Source organism: Phodopus roborovskii, unplaced genomic scaffold (genome assembly GCF_943737965.1).
Source record: "Phodopus roborovskii unplaced genomic scaffold, PHOROB, whole genome shotgun sequence".
NCBI classification, from domain to species: Eukaryota; Metazoa; Chordata; class Mammalia; order Rodentia; family Cricetidae; genus Phodopus; species Phodopus roborovskii.
In genome coordinates, this window is record NW_026126407.1 from 47,858,205 (window position 1) to 47,870,285 (window position 12,081).

A 12,081-nucleotide genomic window follows, 5' to 3' on the forward strand; every position below is an offset into this window, starting at 1 on the left:
GGGGGCTAGGGTTCCTCAAAAGGCTGCTGAAGGCTTGATTCTGGTTAGGGTAAGTGGCCTGGAGGAGGGAGGTGGACAGACTAGTCAAAGCAATAAGTAGACTTCACACCATAGCATCAACATGCTAGGCTAGACTGGGGTGGATTGTCATAAGCTGGAAGTCACAAAGGCCAAGAGCAATAGTCACTAAAACAGTGGACATGAGAGTTGAGAGGCTCTGCCCCCTTTTCTCTGTCCATCTCATCCTCACTTCCCACAGGGTTTCCATGTTTCTTCCAAGTCCTACCTTTCCAATAGCCATCAACATGTTCCTGGCTTCCCCCAAATTCCTGGTCCCTATTGGCCCTGTGTCCCATGGCCCTTTCTCCTGGACCTACTGTCTTCATTGCTAGCCGTTACAGCCTTCCCAGAGTGTGCAGTAGCATGTTCTCACTTGTGAGGCATCCCTGTCAAAAGCACTTAGTGTACAAATTAGCCATGGCCTCCCTGCCTCCCTGTGCACAGCTCTGGGCACTGGGCTGACAGTGCTGCAGCTCCCGGCCCTCTTCCACCTGCCCGGGGCACACAGCAGCCTGGTGTGGACCCCTGGCCACTGCTCCCAACCGTCAGGAGGTCCCTCCCTGCTGATGAACCAGGAATCTCCTGAACCCTAACTTTGAGTTAAAAGGAGTGTCCACCAAGGGTTCATTCAGCCCAATTCTGAGGGCTTCAAAGCTGAGGCCCAGTCCTTGGGCTACTCCAAGAGTGTCAGTCCCCAGTGTTGAGGGCAGGAAGGGCCTGGACAGAGGGCCAGCTCACAGGCCCCCCACTGCCCCACCCGCCATCCTGCCTGCCATTCAGGCAAGGAAAATCATCTATGACAGGTCCAGGAAGGCTGGCCCTGGGGGCCGCAGAGCAACGCACACAGCTCAACTTCCCAACATATGGCTGCTGTCGGCCCCAGGCACTGCTCAACCAGTGCCAGGCTCAGAGACCGGGTGGGGGCGTGGGCAGCCTGAGCTTGTCCCACCCACCTGGACAGGCAGACTGCTCCCTCTAAAGGAAGAGGCCTCTGCCCAGCTGGAATGTTCCCATGAAGGTGAGTTTACAAACACCACCACCACCCACACACAAACCACACCTGGCTCACATCCTCCAGGGATCACTGAAGTCTCATCCATCTCGTTGCCCAGCACCTAATGGCAGCCCTTTCCTACCCCAGGTTGGTGGATAACCCAGAATGTCCCAGAATGGACCACTCGGATCCCAGGAAGAAGATTCCTCAGACTTGTGTATGGGCTCTACCCAGGTCCTAACCTATGGAGCCTAGGCTTTCCCTATGCAGTTACCAGGTCCTGTTGCCTCCCTTCCATGTATCCACGGTGACTCCCTGGGGCCATCAAGACCTGCAGCCTCCAGCTGGCACAGAACTTCAGGCACCATCCTATCCCTGCAGTCAAGTCCTCAGTCTGCTCCCCCTAGCCTATAGGCTCCAAGACACTTTGAATGTGCAAAGATGTCTCTTCCTCTCTGGACCAGGGATTTCACGTGGACTCTGGATGCTGCCGTGTGTCCTGTGCAACATGAGCCACGGGCAAGTATACTGTGTGGCATGCTGGGGCTTCAAAGTTGCTGCCATGTATGTGGGTTTGAGACCCTGTTTAGCTCTAATCTCTGTCCACTCTGCCCACTGTGAAGTACCAGCCAGCCCCATACCTGTCTTGGTGAGGGCTGCAATGCTGAGGAAATGAGAAAGTACAGAGTCCAAGAACTTCATCCAGCTCACAAAGCCCCCTCCCCCAGAACTCAGGGCCAGTGCTAATGGGGGTGACAGGCAGGCAGCCATGGGCAGATCAAGCAGAGGTTAATGGCCGAAAAGCCTCCAGCTGAGGGTAAAGGAAAGACCCACACCAGGAGAGACCATCAAGCCACTGTCCTAGTGAAGGACACTATTAGGGCCTGAAGCTAAGACTGGGACTCTCTAGAGAGGAAAGGGATACTGTTTAGGGAGTGTGGGCAGGATCTCAGGCTTAGGGTGACAAGCCCAAACACAAAGCTATGGAGTCTCGGCCACCCTTCAGGAGGTGGAACCATCTCCTACAGCTCATGGTTCCCTACTCCTAGAGGGGTGGGTAGAAGATCCCAGAAGGGGCCTGATTCAAGACAGGAGAGGAAAGGGAAATCATGAGAGGCTGGATGTGCCCGAGAGCCCCGTCGGCAGCAGTTGAGGGGCTATCAGGCACACCAAGCTCTCCAGACCTCCATGAGCAAGGTGCAGAGCTCAGGAGTTCCCCCTCTCGGAAGCCCAGAGATACATCCAGGTGATAGAAAAAACTTAGGGTCATTTTTGGATATGGTCTCTCCCTCCCCTCTCACCCAAATTTCTGAAAAGCCCATGAAAGGTGGTACTGCTGGGCATATATATGGGCCTCTCCAGTTCCCTCCTGCTTTTCCCATTCTGGGCATCAGCATGTTCTAGCCATCTCCCTTCTCTGTGCCTCCATAGAGCTGGCCTAAGCAGTGATCACCCCTAGGGCTATCGACCTCATGCCTGAGATGCTACATGGCATGTCTCTCTGGGTTTCTCCTGCAGTCACCTGAGCTGCACCAGGATTTGCTCCCTGCACACTGAAGCCACCCTGCCCCTAGTATTGTCAGCCTGCCCTTGGTGTTATCAGACAGAAGCTGTTCTACAATTCCCAGAAAGGGCATGGCTGGGCTGGAAATACAGGGCTGTCCTTAAGAATAAGGGGCCCATGCCTAATGTCCCCACTCCCCTTGTCTCAGAGTGGCCTGAGTCTGCCATCAGCTCTAGTTAGTGCCCATGAGGAGCTGGACCCCTGGCCCCAGGACTTCTGGCACAATGGCTGCTCAAGCTGTCTCTCAGCCCCAGGGCACCTGCATGGTCAACTGCTTAGCTGGGCCAGGCAGGCAGGAAGGAGTGTGCTGTACCTTCCATAGCACTACTTCCAGCTCTGGATGTCCCTCAGTTGGGGGTGGGCTGCTTTGGAGGAAGGTGGAATGGAGACAGGAGCAAACTAGACTGGAGAGGCCCTGCTCCTTGACCAGTAACCCTTGAACTTTGGCCAACAGCTGGGCCTTGGCCATTATGTCTGCCATGCAGACATGAGGACCAAATCCAGGTTCATGGGACCAAAAATACTGAACCCTCGGTGTGGTGCTGCCCACCCTATGACTATCCCCATGTAGTGACCCAAAGTCACTGGAGAGATTCCCTTCTTCCACAAGTTCTACACTGGAGAGATCCCAGGAGCCAGTAGCTGAGTCCTGTGCTCCCAAGAGTCTCTTGACCTCTGTGCCTTGGCAGTACAGCCTGGGGTAGAAATGACCCTTCCGTGCTTGAAATGCCATGCAGCACGGCAGCACACCTCTGGGATAAGGTGTCCTACCCACTCACAAGCAGATGAGAAAGACAGAGAGAGACAGAGAGAGAGAGAAAGTCAGAGAGAGAGAGAGATTGAGAGATTATCTGTTTCTGCCCATGCCACGCCCACTATCAACATGCACCCCTCTGGAACTCACCATTTAGGCAAATTCCTGGGACCTGGCTAGGAAGTGTGACCCCAGATGTTAAATTGTGACAACCCAGGATCAACTTTGGCCACAAAAACATTAAAGACATTAAAGGGAAGGGAATTCCAGCATTTATAGTATGCTGGGCATTCCAAATACTCCTGAGTTCTTTGTCACCTCACGGTCCTTCTAGGAAAAGCCACCAGTGTGTGTGTGTGGGGGGGGGATGAGACCCTTTAGACAGTGGACACAGGCTCTGCTTCTGTCCTGAAGCAGGCATGAACCTCCTAGGAAATGGCGAATAAGGCTGGGAGTGGCATGATGAATCCAGGGTTTGGGGGTTGTTAGTGTATTGTGGCCATTAGGTCACAAGCGTGGAGACGCCTCCTGTTTGGAGTAAAGGAACCACACAGGCATTCTTCTGACTTGCCTAGGGGAAGCTGGCAAGGGCTCATAGGTTCCACCGCCTGAGCTCTGGACTTGGCCCCTCCTGGTCCACTCTGGAGACTCCCTATCCTAGGGTTCAGCCCCCAGGTCCTGGTTTGGGTGGACAGGCGGCTGACAGGGGCCAGAGCCCTGACGGATGTGTGCTGACGCCCCCTCTTGCCGTTGCGGGGACCCGGGAGACTTGGCTGCCTCTGCGCACCCCCGCGGCAGCCTGCAGGCGTCGGGGGCGGGGACGGTGCCAGGAGCCCCTCACTCGGCCCGCACCTGCGCGCCACTCCAAGCTCTTGCAGCACCGTGGCGGGTCCGGCCTCTCTCCCTTCAGGGGCTGTCCCGGCGCGGGCGCTTACACTGAATGTGCGGGGCGGCGTGCAAGGAGGTGGGAGCCGTCTGCGGCTGAGGCTGTCCCGCCTCCCTTGCCCAGCCTGGTCGGAGGTCGCTGCATTTGGGAGCTCGCGCAGTGGCGCACGCGCTTCGCTGCCAACTTTGGTGGGCGCCCGGGTGTCGGCGTCGAGGGACTCGGAAAGCGGCAGCGGCGGCGGCAGCAGCAGCAGCATCACGGATTCGCTATCGCTTCCAGCTCTGGACCTCAGTTACCCCGCGTTGTCCGCAAGTGGGAAGTTTGCCCCTCCACGGGGCCTGGCGCACACTTGGCAGACGCCTAGGCTCGGTTCAGCAGACGCGGTAAGGCAGACAGGCAGCACTTCCAGTGAAGTTGAGGCTCAGGCTCCGTATGAAATGCTTGTGATCCCAGCACCTTGAGGGATCATCAGGGCGGTGCCCGCGGCGGGGGGGGGGGGGGGAGGAAAAAGGAAGGTTTTGGGGTCCCAGCTGTCCACCTCAGCTCCTGTGCCCATCCCTGTAGGGTACTGAATCCCAAGAGGGTTAATGAATGGGTGGGCTGGCCCCTCCAGCTATTAGTTCTCCTGACCAGGCACACAGCCAGGGTGTCTGGGAGCACATGCCAGGTCATAAGTTGGAGCTGGGACTGGGTGGCGGCAGGATGAGTGTACCTTTGTGTATGTGTGGTGTAGGGATGTGCACTGTGATGGACCAGTGCCCAGCATCCTCTGGGGCTTGGAGAGGTCAGCACCTCAGGTGCCTGACCTGGAGGGAAATTCAGGAGCCCCAACTCCTGGGTTCAAGACCCCAGGAGGTCCCCCAAGTTCGGGCTGGGAGGTGGGTTGAGCGGTAACACCAATCAGCACAGCTGTGTGGCTCCCAGGCCTGGGTGATCGATGGCCCCCGCACAGACGCCTCTGTTGCCTGAGCACACATGCCTATCTGTCATCACATCTTGCAGGAGGGGGTGGGATGCAGGCAGAAGAGGCTGCCTCTGTATATGCCAAGTCCAGGCTGGGTCTGCAAACCCTTAGGGAACCCCTGACCCTTTCCTGAGTCAGCATTCATTTCCCAACCTAGAAGTCTCCCTCAGTGTTTGCCCCATCTCCAGAGCCCAGCCTGGCCATGTGGACTCCCCTGTATGGTCCCAAGCCTTTTGGCATGCAATGCTTTTTTCACCCTTCTAGCTGTGCACCTAAGGTGCCAACCTGATATTTGGTGAGAATAAAGATGAATATCTACCATGGGCAAAGGGCAATGACCAGCATGCAAGAAAGCTGAGTTCAGCAACTGCCTTCCACTCCCAACCCTGCTGTTCAAATCATGAGACTCATGTGCGTCTGCATATATGATGAGTCTATGACCAAGTGTGAGTCACAGCCACGTCTGCATGTGTGTTCCAGCATAGTCTGTACTGAGGGTATACCCTTGTGAACAGCCATTTCCATTCTGAGTGGGAAGTGGTATGGATGTGTGTGCCCTTGGTGGCACACCCTGTGCCTGGTTAGCTCAGCCATGCAGGAGCTGTTCCTCCGGGCATAGAGCAAGGATTCCTTGGGAATCTTGCACGCTTGTATGCACACACCCAAAGCCTATGTGCATATGCACCATGCACAAGCACAAGTGCTATGATAGTGGACAGCCCAGGTGGTGGCCCAGATGGAGTGAAGAGAGGCTTCTGAGCCAGTGTGCAGGACGTGAGGAGAAGAGGGTCTTGGCTGAGCACAGTCACTGCAGGCTCAGTCACTGACCTGCCTGAAGCCACCCAGATGGAGCTGGGTTGAGCAGGTGGCTGTGCCATGGGGCCGTGCTGTAACATCCACTCCCCCCCAGCCTGGGTTGGGGGACCTCATGTGTGGCTGACCCCCCTGAGAGACCTCCAGTGTCTACTTGACACTCCATTAGCTGGCTTGGGCATACATACATGCACTCACACACACACACACACATTCGCACATGCGGTGTTAGTCAGATCTCAAGTTTCTGGTGGTTTCTAATCTCTGTGCTTTGCTCCCGTTTCTGGCAGGGGCAGGTGGCTCAACCAAGAAAGTGTCTCTAGAGGGCCATCAGACTGGTGGCTCTGGTCACACATGGCTGCTTTCATTCTCTTACCAAATGCTCAGTGGGTACCTGCCTGGTGCAAAGAGCAGAGACTAAATGGGGACCAGTTATCTCAGGAACTGACCTTCAGGGCCAGCTTTACCCCAGCAGTGAGATTTGCACAGGGTCACTTGGTAAATTAAATACAAGATATCCAGCCAAACTTAATTTCAGAAAAACAATAAATATTTTCTTAGTACAGTTTCTAGGTCCTCTTAGACCACCCTTACATTACAAACTTAACTTATGTCTACCTGAGTTCCCGGGCCTTCATCCTCCCCCCCCCCTTTATTTTCTCCTTCCTTCCTTCTTTCTTTTTTCTTCCTTTCTTTCTTTCCTTCATTCCTTCCTTTTTTCCTTCCTTCCTTCCTTCCTTTCTTTCTTTCTTTTTGTTTGTTTGTTTGTTTGTTTGAGACAGGGTTTCTCTGTCTCTGGCTGTCCTGGAACTTACATTGTAGACCAAACTGGCCACAGACTCATAGAGATCCACCTGCCTCTGCCTCCAGAGTGCTGGGACTAAAGGTGTGTGCCACCACCACCTGCTTCTTCCTCCTCCTCCTCCTCCTCTTCCTCCTCCCTTTCCTCTCTCTCTCTCTCTCTCTCTCTCTCTCTCTCTCTCTCTCCGTGACAGAATCTCACTCTGTAGCTCAGGATGGCTTGGAACTCATAAAAATTCCCCTGCCTTAGCTTCCCAAATTATGGGACTACAGGCAGTGCCACCACATCCCTCCCAATAGAATGAAAGGTCTGCAGTACAGAGGCCAGCCTTGAGACAAGGCAAACGGGAGCTTCCTGTGCTCTGATGAAGGGACCCCTAGTGAAGAGGAGCAGAGAGTGAGAAGGCCTGGTGTTAACTGGGTCCTTTTCTCTCCTATCTGCAGGTGGCCATGGTGCCCAGGCTTGCCTGCTAGTAGGCTGCCATGTCTCAAGAGGCAGGTTCATTCCGAGTGGGCACTGGGACAAGGGCACGGTCACGGAAGCCCAAGAAGCCACACTACATCCCACGGCCCTGGGGGAAACCATACAACTATAAGTGCTTCCAGTGTCCCTTCACCTGCCTGGAGAAGTCACATCTCTATAACCACATGAAGTACAGTCTATGCAAAGACTCCCTCTCTCTACTGTTAGACTCTCCCGACTGGGCATGCCGCCGTGCACCACCCTCCCCCAGGCCTCGGGTGCCAACCCCCAACTGCTCCACAGACTTCTCAGACCCTAGTAGCCAGCCTGACAGCCTTTCCCAGCGTCGTTGTGGCAGGGGCCCCAAACTTGGACCAGAGGAGTCCCCAGGGTCACTTCCCCCTCTGGCTAGAGCCATCCGGAAGGGTCCAGGCCCCAGTAGTCTCTTGGCAGAGTCATGGAAACCGGGGCTGAGTAGTGGTCTGATGAGTGGGGCTCTAGGGGCCGTAGCTTCATCTGGTTCTGAGAGTAGCGTCCCCTGCTACCCACCACCTACCCAGGGAGAGTTCCCTGAAGCCCAGAGCCTCCATTTGTCATTACTGGGTGTCAACTACCCTCTTGGCCCAGGCCTCTTCTCCTATCTGGGGCCCTCACTGGCTGCTGCTGCTGCCCACATGCCCTTCCTGGCCTCAGCAAGCCCCTTGCTGCCCCCTGCAGCCTTCCCAGCCCCACAGACAGCAGAGCGCCCAGGCCTGGCTCCCGGCCTGTACTACCCGTTGCTACTAGAGCACAGCCTAGGTCACTCAGCAGGCAGGGCTGCCCCTGCCAAGTCCTCTATGCCCCTCAAGGGGCCTCCTGGAGCTCTAGCTGCTCCTAGGCTGCTGAAGGTGCCTGTGCCAGGGCTGGGGGCACCCTGGCCCCATGGCACTTCCAGAGACCCAGGGCATGAAGGAGAGCTGGAGCGAGTGGCTCAGTGCAACCAGCAGAAGAGGCTGCCCCCGGGCAATATGCCTGAGCTCCCAAAGGCCCCCTTGAACCTGGCAAAATTTGGCTGTCAGAACAGGTGGGTATCAGGAGCTTTGGGTCTTGGGTTGGGGGTGTTAGGGGTGGGCTGGGTGGGAGATTAAGCCATCTTTAGCTTACTCACTAGGTGTAGAGACTCCAGGCCACAGAGGGACCGGATACCAGAGTCCCTTTCTTATTTCATTTTTCTTTTTTCTTCTGGGTGTCCAGTTCTAGACTGGGGCCTCTTCTTTTCCCTAGGGTATGGTGACACTGAACAGAAGACACAGGCTGGGGTTAGGGGGACTTTAGGGATCAGGACAGACTTTTGACTGGTTTCTACTTCTCAGCCTGCCAACAGCCTCCTCCCTGATATTCTGTCCTGAGGATAAGGAGCCAGGTAACCCTGAGGCCCCAGGCTCTGAGGTTCACCTTCTGCAGCAGCCACAAGGCCAAATGCTAGGAAGTCCGGGTCCAGTGGGAGAGGACCTGACCCAGGCCTTTGGTGACTATGCCAGGGTGGAGCAGTGCTTGGGGCAGCTGGCACCAGCTGGGGATCTAGCCCCTAGACCTCTGCGGGAGCAGCTTGGCAAGATTCGCCGTGAGCTGTTCACCATCCATCAGGCACTGGCCCGGGCAGCTCGGCCTCTGGACACGCCCCTGGACCTCTCAGTGAAGCGGGTGCCTACCAGGGGAACTAAGGCACCTGCAGAATCCTGGGGGCTGCCCGATCCAAGCCCCATGCTGGCAAGGGGGGCCTCTAAGTCCTCTAGCATCCTGGGCCCTGTACTTGAGCCTTATTCCAGCCATACCACCAAGTGTGAGGCTGACTCCAGTGTTCCACCTCCTGTCCTTCCGCTCCAGGCCCCTGTGGACCATGCGATTCCTGGTAGTGGCTGGGGTAATTCTCTTGGGGCTGGCAGCTCCCAGACCCCTAAAGATACCCCAAGCTTGCAGATCCTCCCAGGCACTGAGGTCTGTCCACAACCACCTTAATGTGTGGGCTCCTCTCCCTGACCTGGGTCCCATTTGTCTGGGCCTGTCCAGTGTCAGTGTGCATGTGTTTTGGACAGATCTCCCCTGTTCCCCCCACCAGCCCATGGTAGAGGCCATATGGACATAGAAAGGTCATGATTTATTTATTGAACAGAGTTAGTTGTGAACATTAAAATAGAAACAATCTTCAAACACCTTCCTTGGGTCTCTGTCTCTTTTTCTGTCCCTGCACAAGCACCCGGGCAACCTCGAGAATGTGTCCCTGGCCTGAGCATCCCAATGAGCAGTGTCTTTGACACCATGGGGGGTTCACCTTGTTGTAGACTTGGTTCTTCCAAAGAGTCTGATGGGTGGGCTGGGTATACTTAATTAAAGGAATCAGAGGAGAGCGGCAGAGAGGCAGACACGTCAGGACGACCTGGCCTGCTTCAGCTCACTGGGGATGGGCAAGGACCCTGCTCGTCCTTGGGCCTGAATCCATCCAAGCAGCCCAATGCCAGCTTTGCCTGTGGTGGCCAAAGCCTCCTGCCTTCCATGGCTCCAGGCTGCTCACCCCGTGTGGCCTTCCTGGGCCCCCCGCCAGCCCCTGCAGCCATGATAGGCATCGGTGGCCTTCACAGCTCACTGCTTCCCTCCCAGTACAGCCCTGCTTGGCCTTCCACAGACCAGGGTGGGAGACAGCCAGGGAGGGCTCCAGGGGCCCCCCAGCCATAGCGAATTACTTTTCTCCCTGGGGAGCTGGGCTATAGCCTCCATGCCCACCCAGGAATGCCCTGAAGTACAAGCTGCCCTCAGAGGAGGCACTGCTCTCACTGGGGCTGGATTGGCCAGGCTAGGGCCAGACCAAACAGGACCTTCAGCTGCTCCATTAACCACCTACCTAGTGATAGCATCAGGTAGCCACCCCACTGTGAGGCATTACAGGTGGTATTGGGCTAGAGTTCTGGCTGGCCAGATCAGGGGTGCTGTGCGGCTGCAGGCCAAATGCTAGTGAACACCACTGACCTGGAAGCTTCCTGGGGAACTGCTGGGGGCACAGCCAGAGGTCCAAGGAACCTAAATCTGAGGCAACTGCCTCTCAGCACCCCCATATGCCTAATGCGTCCTGGATTCTGATTCTGGGAGGCAACTTCACCAGCTTCACTAGAACATAGACAATGCCAGCTTGACCTCCTGGTGGAGGTGGCAAGAGGGTGACCAAGGTTTGGTCCTGACACAAATGCCCTGCCTAGAGGGGTGGCCTATATTTGTAAGAGGACTATGGGTGCCTTCTGTGGAGGGAGGGCTTGTCTGAGAGACATTCAGCTATGAAGGGGCAATAGGAAGTGTCAGGAGTATAAGCACCGCCAGTGGGAAGATATAAGCAGGAGGGTGCAGGCCCGGAGGCCAGCCCAAACAGCCCCTCCTTCCCTCCCTCCTTGCTTAACTTGTGCTTGCAGGGGCACAAGTCTGGTGACCCCTCCCCCTTCCCCCTCCCACTCCCCTATGCATACATCAGGGCTGTCTCCAACAACAGAGGCTTCAGTTAAAGCCCTGAGGCCAGGGCAGGAGCCTGGCCCTAGGTAAGGGATATCCTTGATCTCTGTGGAAGGAGCAAGTGAAGATCCCTGGGAGGCTGGGGTTTGTCTGTCTCTCTAGTCAAAGCAGGGGAACTGTGTGTGGTAGTGGTGGGGGTGTGACACTAACAGGAGTTTAGGCCACTCCTCCGAAGGGGTTAGTCCCAGGGCTGCAGGTGAGTTTGAGAAATTCTGCTTATCCGTCTCCCCTCACCCTCCCTCCCAAGTTGGGACACAGGTGTGCCTGTGATGTGGACCTTAGAGCAAAACCTTTGATCTTCTTGAGTGGGTGGTGCCTCTCAGACAATTTTTGCAGACAACTTGTCATCTGGGTGACTGTTGGGCTTGGGGATAGGGTGAGCACTCAGAAGTGGGAGGAACTGAGCATGGATACAGCTCGGCCTTACCCTCCACCTCTCACCTCTGCTCAGTTCTTCACTGGCACAATAGGATGGTGCCAGCACCAGCACCCATCAGCTGCCATCAACACACATGGGTGCTACAACTCGTTTGCAGCTGCACAGAGGCTGGGACGACTGACTTGCTGCCCTTGGTCTCCCGTCTGTCCTGACTCCTTGTCCTCCTGGGCCACCCCATCCTCCAGCCACCTACACCCAAGGGCCTGATCTCAGGCTGGACCAACTTAGAGATGCCAGTTGCTCCTGGCAGCCCTGGCTGCTGGGGCAAATCCTGGTGCCAGCAGGGGCTGCAGGCCCCCCCCCCAGGCCTGCACTGCTCCCCAGATGACCTGTTCTTGATGGCTGGTGTTGTATCCTATGTGCTGAGGGATATTCCACTTGTCAACTACCCTGCCACATGCCACTTTTGTTCCAGAGAATGTGGCTGTGACAGCTTCAGGGCTTGTGGTGGCCAGTGACCTCATCCATGGGGCTGTGTGTGCTCTTCCCCGGAACCCCAGGGCCACTGGGTGACTGTAGGCACCTTCTTGTTTCCCAGAGGGCTGGCTGTGGATGCCTTTGGCCACTTCCTGGTAACAGACTATTTGACTGGAAATGTACAGTTTCATGTTGGGACCAACTTGGGAGGTCCTGGCTCCATGCTAGGTCTGGAGGGTCCCTGCTGGGTAGGTCCAGGGCCTGATGGGGGCCTTGCTGTAAGTAAAGAGTTTAGGGATGTGCAGCTGTTTGGCAGTGCCCCCCCCCCAGCCTCTGGCTTCCCTGGGAAACTTTACTGGGTATAGTTTTGGCATCCAGCAGGAGTGTGCTCT

At 56.1% G+C, this 12,081-nt stretch overlaps 1 protein-coding gene across 2 annotated transcripts; it reads left to right on the forward strand.

Annotated features, from left to right (window-relative positions):
• Window positions 1–4,501: 4,501 nt before the first annotated feature.
• Window positions 4,502–9,330, forward strand: Prr35 (proline rich 35). 2 transcript variants are annotated; one of them, XM_051181568.1, is made up of 3 exons: window positions 4,502–4,641; window positions 7,281–8,362; window positions 8,652–9,330. In XM_051181568.1, exons 2-3 carry the CDS (start codon window positions 7,320–7,322, stop codon window positions 9,295–9,297), a joined length of 1,689 nt encoding a protein of 562 aa, XP_051037525.1. In that variant the 5' UTR covers window positions 4,502–4,641; window positions 7,281–7,319; the 3' UTR covers window positions 9,298–9,330. The 2 variants fall into 2 exon arrangements, with proteins under 2 accessions (XP_051037525.1, XP_051037526.1); XM_051181569.1 differs by lacking the exon at window positions 4,502–4,641 and having other exon boundaries at window positions 7,233–8,362.
• Window positions 9,331–12,081: the final 2,751 nt, after the last annotated feature.